The following is a 13,143-nucleotide window of genomic DNA, read 5'->3' as shown; positions in this document are numbered from 1 at the left end:
AAAATCTTCCTTACTGTCCTGTTTTGACATCATTACCTTGATAACTTGCTACGATTGCTCTACTTTAGTTAGCTTGTACAGTTTTGGATTATTTGTTACTTTGGTTATACCCTAAGCATGCGACCCTTATACCTATCACGTTATTCCAGCCATTTGGTTTGTCTCCTTCCTTTTAATTTTTTTGCAATTATCTCTGCTTCAATTAATTGGATTATAGCTTATCCCTTTGCTTGCTATCCAGCTGTTGACACTTTACTCACACTGGCTGACACTTTGATCACCTGCAGAGACTATTCAACCGGTTGACACTCCTGTCACACCACTCATATGATCTTTTGATCTCTCTGCTACAAATTCTGTGCCTACATGCCTCTCCGCACTTCACCTAACAGGCGCTCAGAAAGCTTGTGATTTCAACTCAACCTGTTAGACTATAACCTAGCGTTATGTGACTTCTGACCTTGTCCACCCTAGTCCAACACCAGCACCTCCAGATCAAATTAAATTCGGAAACAGAAAACTTATCCTAAGAAATGGGTAAATATTTGACATGTGTGCATTCAATTTACAACCATGCCTCTGGCTGCTTAAGGTCTGGAATTTGCATCCAAAAGCACCCCTTTAAGATGTTCAATAAAATGTGTTGCTTTGACCAAATGTTTGGCCTAAGTGACTCAGTGTCAAATTTTGTTTGACAACATTCCTGTGAAGTGCCCTGGGATAATATAGTACATTCAAAGTGCTAATTAATTATCAGTTGATGCTGTTCAGGGGGAGAAAAGTGTAAGGTGATGGTGAGCAAATAGGACTCATTAGATAGATCCTTCAAGAAGCAAGCAACAGAAATATGGAACAAATGGCCTTCAGTGCTGTTCTATTCTATGACGAGCAACTACAACATTTTGAAGTCCTTGGAAAATAATTTTCCTTCACATTTTGGAAATGAAGGTAAGTTTAATCACACATTCATCTTACTTACCTCTTGCAACACAGCACATATATTCACAAGCCATCATCACCATCCAGTTTATTTTAAATTAAACAATCTTCTTGATTAACCTCAGTGGTAGAATACAGATACAATTCCAGTTCCTCTGCCATCTGCTGTCATTCTTGGGTAGTACAAATAAGGAAGCTAAAAATCACACAACACCAGGTTATAGTCCAACAGGTTTACTTAGAAGCACTAGCTTCAGGTGATTGAGCAGTATAAGATCATAGGACAGAATTTACAGCAATAGTTTACAGTGTGATGTACCTGAAATTATATATTGAAAAAGACTTGGATTGTTTATTAAGTCTCTTTTCTTTGAGAATGGGCATGTTGGTTTCAGTTCTTTCATATGTAAATCCCAGAACCTTCTTGAACTTACAAGTTTAAGTGAACTTTAGCAATAGGTGCCATGTTGGCCCAGATAATGCACTGAAGGTATGAGGTGCCCTGTGTGAGGCTGTCTGTGCCCCAATGTTCAGTCTGATTCTAATCTAAAACAATTTCCAGAATCTTACATGGATTAATGCAGTTTTTGAGCAAAATAAAATGTAATCCTGCAAGTACAAATTCATCCCGCAAAATTGTATGCGTTGTTGTGGTTCTGTTCGCCGAGCTGGGAATTTGTCTTGCAAACGTTTCGTCCCCTGTCTAGGTGACATCGTCAGTGCTTGGGAGCCTCCTGTGAAGCGCTTCTGTGCTGTTTCCTCCGGCATTTATAGTGGCCTGTCTCTGCCGCTTCCGGTTGTCAGTTCGAGCTGTCCACTGTAGTGGCCGGTATATTGGGTCCAGGTCGATGTGTTTGTTGATAGAGTCTGTGGATGAGTGCCATGCCTCTAGGAATTCCCTGGCTGTTCTCTGTTTGGCTTGCCCTATAATAGTAGTGTTGTCCCAGTCGAATTCATGTTGCTTGTCATCTGTGTGTGTGGCTACTAAGGATAGCTGGTCGTGTCGTTTCGTGGCTAGTTGGTGTTCGTGTATACGGATCGTTAACTGTCTTCCTGTTTGCCCTATGTAGTGTTTTGTGCAGTCCTTGCATGGGATTTTGTACACTACATTAGTTTTACTCATGTTGGGTATCGGGTCCTTTGTTCTGGTGAGTTGTTGTCTGAGCGTGGCTGTTGGTTTGTGTGCTGTTATGAGTCCTAGTGGTCGCAGTAGTCTGGCTGTCAGTTCAGAAATGCTCCTGATGTATGGTAGTGTGGCTAGTCCTTTGGGTTGCAGCATGTCCTCGTTCCGTTGTCTCTCCCTTAGGCATCTGTTGATGAAATTGCGAGGGTATCCGTTTTTGGCGAAAACTTTGTATAGGTGTTCCTCTTCCTCTTTTTGTAGTTGTGGTGTACTGCAGTGTGTTGTGGCCCTTTTGAATAGTGTCCTGATGCAACTTCGTTTATGTGTGTTGGGGTGGTTGCTTTCATAGTTTAGGACTTGGTCTGTGTGTGTGGCTTTCCTGTAAACCTTTGTGGTGAATTCTCCGTTCAGTGTTCTCTGGTACAGGACATGCCGCAACCCAAAGGACTAGCCACACTACCATACATCAGGAGCACTTCTGAACTGACAGCCAGACTACTGCGACCACTAGGACTCATAACAGCACACAAACCAACAGCCACGCTCAGACAACAACTCACCAGAACGAAGGACCCGATACCCAACATGAGCAAAACTAATGTAGTGTACAAAATCCCATGCAGGGACTGCACAAAACACTACATCGGACAAACAGGAAGACAGTTAACGATCCGTATACACGAACACCAACTAGCCACGAAACGACACGACCAGCTATCCTTAGTAGCCACACACACAGATGACAAGCAACATGAATTCGACTGGGACAACACTACTATTATAGGGCAAGCCAAACAGAGAACAGCCAGGGAATTCCTAGAGGCATGGCACTCATCCACAGACTCTATCAACAAACACATCGACCTGGACCCAATATACCGGCCACTACAGTGGACAGCTCGAACTGACAACCGGAAGTGGCAGAGACAGGCCACTATAAATGCCGGAGGAAACAGCACAGAAGCGCTTCACAGGAGGCTCCCAAGCACTGACGATGTCACCTAGACAGGGGACGAAACGTTTGCAAGACAAATTCCCAGCTCGGCGAACAGAACCACAACAATGAGCACCCGAGCTACAAATCTTCTACCAAACTTTGAAATTGTATGCATGTGTGCAGGGGGGTATGAGTATCTGTGAGAGAGTGCATGTATGTGAGTGTGAGTGTAAAGGGGTATATGTCTGTGTGTGGGTGTACTGCAGTGGAGTCACCTGTAGTGTGACAAGGACCCAAGGTCCTGATTGAGGCCATCCCCATGGGTACCGAACATTGTTATCAGCCTCTGCTTGGCCACTTTTCGTTGTTGCTTGCCTCGAAGTCCACCTTGGAAGACGGTCACCCGAAGGTCCAAGGTCAAATGTTTCAGACCGCTGAAGTGTTCTCCGACTGGGAGGGATCGCTCCTGGCTATTGATTGTTGTGCGGTGTCCATTCATCCGTTACCGTAGCCTTTGCTCGGTCTCATCAATGTACCATGCTTCAGGCCATCCTTGCCTGCGGCATACGAGATAGACAATGTCAGCCGAGTCACAGGAGTACCTGCCACATACATAGTGGGAGGTGTCCCCACATGCAATGGTGGTATCTGTGTCAACACTCTGACATGTCTTGCACACACACAGACAGACAGACAGACACAGACACACACACAGACTCCTACAGACCCATACACTCACGCAGATCCTCTCTCATATGCTCACACATACACTCCCACATGCACCCTCTCCCAGACTTATATCCACACACACACACACACACACACACACACACAAGTTTGTGGGGTGAATTTGCACTTGCAGAATTACATTTTATTTTGCTCAAAAACTGCATGAATCCATGTAAGATTCGGTAAATCCCTTTTTTAGATTAGAATCAGTCAGAACATTGCCTCGCACAGGGCACCTCACACCTTCAATGCATTATCTGGGCCAGCATGGCACCTATTGTTAAAGTTCACTTGAGAATGTAACTTTGAAGGAGCAGCCTCCGAAAGCTCGTGCTTCCAATTAAACTTGTTGAACTATAACCTGGTGTTGTGCCATTTTTAACTTTGTACACCCCAACACTGGCACCTCCAAATCTTGACAAATAAGGAACTAAGAGTAGGAAACTGGCAGAAAGTTCTAATTTTTTTTCCCTGTAATTGCTCCTCCAATTCCTTTACCTCTCTGATTCAACTTGAATGATTGCTGATCATTCAATCCAGATTTCCTTTCATTTTCTTGTCTCTCACTCGCTCTCGCTCCAGAAGCTGAAACCTATTTTTGTCAAATGACCTGGCAGTTCTGATAAACGATCTACAGTCTAAAACATGAAATCAGACTTTCCTCTTTACACAAGCCACCAACTGTCGTCGAACAGACAATACTGGATCCCGATGAATAAAACTGAATAGTCCTTTGCCTGTGCCTGAGTAATTGATGATCTCCAGAAATAACTGGTACATGTTTTAGATGCTGACTACAGCAGCAAGAGTTCACGACTTGCTTAGTGAATTCTTTACACATTTTCAATCGATAATCTTAAAAATAGGACCCAAAAGAGCCATGAAGTGCTGTTACTTTGAAATAAAACATGTGCTGCTCATGTAGGAAAGCATGACGTAATGAGCTTTGGCAGGAAGAATAGAGGAGTTAAATATGTTTTCAGTTGAGAAAGACTGCAGAGAGCTATAGAACACAGGAATTTGGGGGGAGGGGTCTTACCCATAAATCACAAAAAGCTGGCTTCGGAGTTCAACATGTAATCGGGTAGGCAAATGGAATATTGGCCTTTGCATTAAAAAGAACAGAGTACAAAAGTGCAGAGATTTTGCTAAAACATTACAAGGTTTAACTGGACCACAGAAGGGATATTGTGAACAGTTGCGGACCTCTTATCTGTAATCGTTGGAATATAATTGAAACATACAAGACTGGACAGCGTAGATGCAGAAACATTGTTCCCCCTTGTGGGAGGGTCTTGGAACAGGTGGTGTAATTTCACGGTAAGGACGAATTTCTTCTCTCAAAGGTAATGAATTTTTATTAACTGCAGAGTGTTGTAGAGGCTGAGCTAGGGAGATTTCTAAGTCAAGAGGGAATCAAGGGTTATGGGAAACTGGCAAGAAAGTGAAAATAAGGATGATAAGACCAGCCATGATCTCATTGAATAGCAGAACAGACTCAATGGGCTGAATTGGTGATGATACTAGAGCTTTAAGAGCTGTATTTTGTCATGGTTTTTTTTCATGAAGACAGCTTTAGGCAGAGGTGTAAAACGGTCTGCTCCAAGTCAATAAAGTAAACAGTATGAGGCCTTGCATTTTTTGTTTCAAATTGGAAGAATAAAAGCAGCCTGAATGGGTGGGGTTAAGCCCCCAACAGAACCAGGGTTTTAATTTAACTTCCAGTAGCTGTTTGGGTTGGGATGCTGCAATGTATCTCTCCCTGCTATAGCATAATGCTTGAGTTCTCTCTCTCTCTCTCTCACAGAGCTTTCGCTTGATGTTTTTCTTCCTGGACTGGAGAGTTACATGTCAGACAATCTATTTTACTGAATTTGCCTTTGCCACGGGTGTCTTTATAACATGCTACTATCTTGGAACAGCAAATCAGAGGTAGTTAACATATATTATCTTGTTAATTATTTCAATACAGTTACAATTAAGCTTTTTTTTTGTCTGTACTTTAACTGGAGCATAACAGTAAAGTGAGTTTTGCTTCAAGCCTAATAGTTTGACCGATCAAATTGCATCCGGAATACAATGCCTAACACTTGTTTTCAAAATAAAGATATGGCATCTAGGCTATCTTTTTAAATATATTTGAGGGGTGGGCGATTTGGCCTGGTCCAAAACAGAATGCTGTACTCTGCTCCGACCTTATGGGTTGGGAGGTCAAAGTTCACTGGCTCAGAATTTGCCACAGCACACTTCAACCATCACAGTGTGATCAAACAAAGTCAATATGGTTTTATGAAAGGAGAAGAAAGGAAATGGTGTTTGACAAATTCGGTTGGTGAGGGTCATGATCGTCTCCTGCTCCTATTTGTTTTCCTCTTGTGTGCCAGAAGTGATTTCCTTTCAGAGCAGTCACCAACTTGTACTATAAAGTGTACTTAAAGTAGTAAAACATCCCAAGACAACTCATGGAAGCAGTCACCAAAAAGAATTTGACACTGATTAGCACAAAGAGAGATGAGGATGGAGCAAGATATTAAAATGGAAGTTTGGTCAAAGTTGCAAAGTTTAAGGAGTGCCTTAAAAGTACAGAGGATTTTTCAAGAGAATTCCAAAAATTAGGCTTATGCTATACCTCAGGTGACTGACTTTATAGTTTCTCATGTGCTAATATACTATAGCAAATCTAAGAACAGAACTTATCTTCAAACACTCGCGATTCAAAGCAGCAAATGCATGAAAATTTCTAACAGCCAGCAAAATCAGTAAAAATCCTTCACTTTCTTAACTTTGTACAGCAATAGAAACAAATGAACTCATTAATGTGAAAAGATTTCAGTTCTTTGTTCAGCACGAGAATGTATTATTTACCTGAGGTCCCTTAGATCCCCCTTAAAAACCTGCAAACAAAATTCAAACAAAACTTTAATCAGAAAGCACGTTGTTCCATTTTCACAGACTAACAACACTTAGATACGAAGGTTGCAAGCATACACACAACTAGTTTACTCTAACGCAGGTTGAATATCAAACTCTGGTATCCTTGGGTTATATTAGACTTTCCTGGAATTATGACACTTGCGGTGGGTGGGTCAAGGATCATTTGATTCAACTCAGTTATATAATTAAAACAGTGTGCCACTGTAGATAAAGCAGAAAATCTAACCACTAGTATGGCCTTCCATGGAAAACTAGCAACTGACTGAGTTACGCCAATATTTAGGCAATATTTCTTCATTCTATTTAACTAAATCCAGTAAACAAAAAAGTATTATCAAGTTGATTATTTTTAAAGACATGAGTAGTCAAACATCAGGAGTCTACATATCCAACCTGTACTGATAATCATGAGCACTTTCAGAACTGCACAGCTTATGTCACCTGAATTGGCTTTATGCATGGTGCGATTAAAAGCCACGAGTAGGACTGGATGTTTATCCTCTATTTTATCCACAACTCACACTCACCTCTTGCTTGAGGGATGTTTGTGGTAACCGCAGAGCTTCTCCAAGCAAAGTGTACATGCCCGCTAGGATATAACTTAGCTGCTCCTCAGACAGGCCTTCTGTCTCGACGATACTCCTCACAGATTCTCTGGAATCTTTTCCTTCGAGTGAATTGACGACAGCTATGGAAGATAATCACGCTTTCTGTGAAATTATATTTAATATCTGGTCTGTGATACAGAACTTAAGCAGTGCTTTTGAAAAAAAAGAGACACAAAGTCAAAATTTTTCATCCATCACACATCAGGGCTGAAATTCAAATAAACCCAACATTAGAAAGAGCACAACAGTTTGTGCATTATCAATGTATTGTTGTTCAAGTTCAGAAGACCACGATTTCTAGATTTTGGCTAGAGTATTAGTTTAGTAAATGTTTTAAAAACAATGCAAATTCTTATAAACTGCTTCCTGTTTGATACATGTGCAATACAACCTGCATCCACAGGAAAACATTTTAATAGCTCTAATGATTTTGTTCCACAACACATATGCAACAGCAAGCTGCATTTAATATTTTTTTTTATTTTTGAAGGATGAAAAGCCGAATACAATGACCCACATGTGAAACTATTTCAGCAAGAAAATACTATGATGCCGGCAGAGGGAGAAGAGTTTAAGTGCAAGCTTTTGAGACTCTGGAACAACAAGAGAAGGAAATAGTACAATTCAGGGAAGATGGCGGTAACGTCCAAAAGGAGGATCATCAGATTAGCCATACTCTCACTGAATGGCACAGCAGACTCAATGTTTTATGGTTGAAGAGGGCAAAGTTCATTGGCTCAGAATTTGCTGTGGCACATTTCAAACCTCACAATGTGATCAAAGCAAGAAAACAATGGTTTTAGGAAAGGGAATGGAAAGGGAAATAGTGTTTCACAAATTCGGTTGGTGGGGCACATGATCTACTCCTGCTCCTATTTGTTTTGCTCGTATGCGCCAGGAAGGACTTCCTTTCAGGACAGTAACCAAATTGCACTTGTAAAGTGCTTTCAAAGACAGTGGTAATGTCACGGATAGTAAGCCAAAAGCCAAGGTTAAGATACTGGGAATATGAGTTCAAATCTCACCGTGGCAGTTGGTAGACTTTGCATTTAATTCACAATTCCGAGATATGAAGGTTGTCTCAGACATGGTGGCCCACCTGGATCTGATGTCCTTCACTAAAGAAATCAGCTATACGTGTAACTCCAGATCACAGCAACATGATCGACTCTTAACTGCTCTATGAAGGGCAATTACAAATGGACAAAAAAAAATGCTGGTCTTGTCAGCAATACCCACATCCCATTAATGGCTAAACTTAACAGAGAGAATAATGGCTTCCCAATAATGATGTACAGTAGCGAAAGACATTAACCCCTTGATATGCCGTTGAAGATTCTGAAGAATAGTAATGAGATTAAGTTTAGTGAAACAGAGGCAAACGCAGATGCAATGCAGACAGGTTGGGAGGGTCAAAAGATTATTTGTTTGAGGACAAACATTTCTCTTACACATGAATTTCAACCTTAGGAAAAAGGAAACTGTCCATTTCTACAGAGCCTTTTACACACTAGTGCGGTTCCAAAACACTTGATCATCAACTTACACAGCAAAGACACACACACAAACATGTGAAATAAATAATGTTCATATCATAAAAACACGCAAAGCATCATGCAGCATTGTAGGAGCAAGAAATGAGGTGTGTGTTTCAGGTCAATGATCTTTAATCAGAACTGGAGAATGTTAAAGGATCAAAAGCTGCCTGATAGACTCTATGTCCTCCACCATATTTTGTTTCTAATTTCAGAACTCCAGCATCCAGACCAACTCACTTTTGTTTATCTACTTTTAATGGTGCTGCTTGAGAGACAAACATTGCTAAGTAAACTGCTTATTTGTAGTGAAAGAGTGCCTGGGGAATCCTTTACATCCAATTTGAGAAGGCAGATGAGACGTCACTTGGTTGTCAAATTCATAGGGCAGCATCTCCGCTGCAGTCAGAATTAAAGCCTTTGTGAGGTAAAAGGGATATTTGGCACACAAACAAAGTTAAAATATTATTGATTAAAATATGTTAATTGTGAGATGCAAGCAATTCAGTTAAACCTGTAAACTGTACAATTCTAGGAATGTGCAGTGAGCAGGTTAGTGTCTGAAATGTGCAGAAGGCTAAACATGGCACTGAGTTCATTTGGAAAGCCCACACAGAAATGATGGGCTGAATGACCTCCTTCTGCTCTGTAACAATGTTGAGATTTGTGACTGCCACCAGCATATATGGCAGCAAGGAAATTATCCAACATCTAGACTAAGAGCTGAGCAAGTATTTAATCTCGAGATAGAGCAGACTCCCTACTCAGACAGAGAACACTTGCTGCTACCTCGTGGTGCCTAATAGAATGCACCGACCAGACCAGAATATGAAGAGAGAAGTCAAGTAAACTGCAAGTTCAAAATGTCAGTGATTTTAACTTTGTAAAAGTTCCAGATTCTGCAGCTTTGTAACAGGCTGCCTCCCGTGTTCTAAGTTGTAAAAGGGGTCAGTCCATTGATGGCGGCTCTTAATTCATAATTTGCAAGTGGCATGGATTCTGACTGCCTCTTATGTATTACCACTGAAGTTTGTTGGCACTCTGAAAGTGTGTGTGGATTTTTAAGGTGGGTGGAGATAGATTTAAAAAGGACCAGAGGAGTAATTTTATCAGACAAAGGGTGTTGCATGTATGAACAAGCTGCCAGAGGAAGCGGTGGAGGTGAGTACAATTATTACATTTAAAAGGGATCTGGATGGATATATGAATATGAAGGATTTAAATGCTGGCAAATGGGAGTAGGTCAGATCGGGATATTTGGTTGGAGTGGATGAGTTGGACTGAGTGCTGTGAGCCTCTATGTTTCGATTTCATTACATTTCATTACCGACATTGTAACTACCAATTTTGAATATTTTTAAAACCCATGAAAATTGGAATTTGATGCCCATCTTCTTAGCAAAATTATAATCCCAGTCATAACCATTAACACTCACCTTTAAGTATTTTTCTGAAGATTTCTTTGTCTAAATCCTTTAACTGCTTTATCATCAAGTCAACTTCCATTGGTGTTCTGGACCCAAGGAAACAACTTCCGTGGGACATGCTAAAGCAAATAAAGTTACGCCAAATGAGAGTACTTTCTGAGAACAACATAGCAAGAATTACAGTAGGCTATTCGGCCCATCCAGTGTGTTCCAGCATTTCGTTAGATAAAACACTTATCGTTATCTCAACTTTACCTGCCCATCTTTTACCCTGGAGACAAATGGTGGTTTTTATATATATAAAAGTTTTGAAGATTAGGGTTTCAAAATAGAGGCAGACAGCAGCATCGTATGCAGCATTTACAGTAAGTGTCAGGAACTTTGCATATATAAAGTGGAAGAATCACACACAACAATCTGTAATTTCACAGCATGATATCACCCTCACTATACCAATACCATCAAGCCAGGAGATCAACCCTGATTTAGTGAAGACTGCAGAAGGACATAGCAAGAGCAGAACCGGGCAAGTATACGAATTAAGCGTCAACCATCAGAAAATAAAAAGCATGACTACTTTCCTGCCCAAAAACATAAGTGACAAGTGATGGACAGAGCCAGGCGATTCCACAACTAATGAATCAGATCTAAGGTCTGCGACATCCAATTATGAATGGTGATGGACAATTAAACAACTTATTGGAGGAGGAGACTGCACAAAAAAACCCTATGCTCAATGATGAAAGGGGCCAATGCATCAGTGCAAAAGACAAGGTTGAACCATTTGCAACAGTCTTCAGCCAGATGTGGTGACAGGAACATCCATCTCGGCCTCCTCCAAGAGTGGCCCAGCATCATGGATGCCACTCTTCAAACATATCGATTCACTCCATGTGATGTGAAGAAAGGGCTGCAAGAATCTCTGACAAGATTCCGGCAATACTACTGACGACATGTAGTCCAAGACTCGCCACTCCGCTAGCCAACCTGTTCCAGTACAGTTTCAACACTGGCATCTACCCGACAATGTGGAAAATTGCCCAAGTATGTTCTGTACACAAATAGCAGGACAAATCCAACCCAGTCAATTACTATCCCATTAGTGTAAGTGGGAAAGCTCTCAGCTTGTAAGTTTTATATAAGGCAAGATTGAATTGTTATTTAGATGATTTATATTGTAAATAAAGTATTACAGCAATGTGTACATACTCTGCATTATATTTCTATCAGTTACTGTATGTTTTTACATTGATTACGTGGACCTTTTGATTAACCAGCACACTCCTGGTCCCATAGGTGCCGGTTACTAAAAAGTCTCAAACAATTCGCATCTTACTCTTCTAAACTCCATCTGATACTGGAGGCTAGCACCCCTAGCTTTGCCTCAAAAATCAACCTGCCCATTCAAGGTATTAGTCTGAACAACATTAATATTTTTAACTCTTCATTATAAAAAGGTGTCCGACCCTGTGTGGAGTACTCCAGTTGCAGCGTCATCGGTGTCTTGTATAATTGAAATATAAGATCCTTATTTCTGCATTAAATTGCCTGCGATAAATGACAACATTTATATTAGTTTTCCTAATTAATTGCACAGCAGGCAGGCAACATCAGAGGAGCAGGAGAGTTGACATTTCAAGCATAAGCCCTACAACAGGAATTCTTGACAAAGGGCTTGTGCCCAAAACATTGATTCTCCTGCTTCTCGGATGCTGCCTGGCCTGGCCTGCTGTGCTTTTTCCAGCACCACACTCTCGACTCTGATCTCCAGCATCTTCAGTCCTCACTTCCTCCTAATTAATTGCAGACTAACTCTGCAGAATTCATGGGCCAGCACATCCAGATCCTTCTGCATCGCATGAGCTCTGCGACCCTTCGCCATTTAGAGCGTGTGGGTCCCCCTGTATCAGAGGATGACAGGACATGGTGCTGCCACAGTTGTTGTTGTTGTTGTTGTTGTTAAAGGGGCACAGCCCCCGCCTGTCTGTATACCGCATTTTAAAACAAAACTGGCACCAAAGCCCCAAGGAACTCAAAGGTTAAGGTTGTCCCCCTGGCTGCAGACCATAGAGGCCCCATACCCCTAAGGTAGTCAGCTCTAACCTCCCTCACAACCTGCCCCCACACTCACTTCGGGTGACTCTCTGAACCTCTTCACAATCCGTTCCCCAGGCAATGACTTAACTTCCGCCCCGCTCATGACCTCACATCCGTCCCGCTGTTTTCTCAAACCAATGGTAATCCTTCCGCCCCCCGCCTGTGAGCTCATATCCGTGCCGCTAATTTCCCTAACCGATGACCGTCCGGCCGCCCCGCTCATGACCTCACATCCGTTCCGCCTGCGCCAGACCGGAGACAGTACTTCCGCCCCGCCCTTGTCCACGCCTGCCTGGTCGGCCAAGGTGAAAAAAATCACACGACACCAGGTTTTATGGTCCAAAGGGTTTATTTGAAAACACAAGCTTTCGGAGGCTCGCTCCTTCAACAAGTGTTAGTGAGACTTAGTGTCGTCGGCAACGACGGAAAGCGACAGCATTTCAACCTCACATCCGCCTAGCTGGGAACGTACCGGTGACGAAACATCCGCCCCGCACATGACCTCACCGTTACCCCACGCGGCGACAACACTTCCGCCCCGCTCATGACCTCACATCCGCTGTTCACAGTCAATGAAAGGTCTCCTTGAGGATTCAATGTGCCCCTCCCCCCTGGGGGAGGGTCAGGTATTTCAAACAGTAACTAATTCACACATTAGTTACAGTGTAGCCATTCGGCCCGTTGTGTCTTTGGTGGTTCAGTTGCACCTTTTTAATCTTTTCAGATAACCATCCAATTACCTTTTAAAATGCTCAATGGACCTAACATCAATCCCCCCCCCCCCCCCCCCCCACTCCCAGCGAGCCTGCCTCTC

General features: G+C 42.1%; 1 protein-coding gene and 1 long non-coding RNA gene across 3 annotated transcripts in view; one reads left to right on the top strand and one right to left on the bottom strand.

Annotated features, from left to right (window-relative positions):
- Nucleotides 1-12,473, bottom strand: part of commd5 (COMM domain containing 5) — a 40,907-nt gene extending 28,434 nt beyond the window's left edge. For both annotated transcript variants that reach the window (XM_072595582.1, XM_072595583.1), the window contains exons 1-4: nt 12,364-12,473; nt 10,242-10,351; nt 7,190-7,350; nt 6,594-6,622 (exon numbers count right to left, since the gene is read on the bottom strand). In XM_072595582.1, coding sequence (XP_072451683.1) covers nt 6,594-6,622; nt 7,190-7,350; nt 10,242-10,350 — 299 coding nt within the window. In that variant the 5' untranslated portion in view covers nt 10,351; nt 12,364-12,473. The remainder of the gene's footprint in view (nt 1-6,593; nt 6,623-7,189; nt 7,351-10,241; nt 10,352-12,363) is intronic.
- LOC140496072 (uncharacterized) lies at nt 4,785-10,245 on the top strand. The gene is made up of 3 exons (XR_011964150.1): nt 4,785-5,048; nt 5,536-5,660; nt 7,761-10,245. It is a non-coding gene; the product is annotated as an uncharacterized lncRNA (long non-coding RNA).
- Nucleotides 12,474-13,143: the final 670 nt, after the last annotated feature.

This window comes from Chiloscyllium punctatum, chromosome 25, assembly GCF_047496795.1.
Source record: "Chiloscyllium punctatum isolate Juve2018m chromosome 25, sChiPun1.3, whole genome shotgun sequence".
Taxonomy (NCBI): domain Eukaryota; kingdom Metazoa; phylum Chordata; class Chondrichthyes; order Orectolobiformes; family Hemiscylliidae; genus Chiloscyllium; species Chiloscyllium punctatum.
This window is presented reverse-complemented; position numbering and strand designations above follow the sequence as displayed.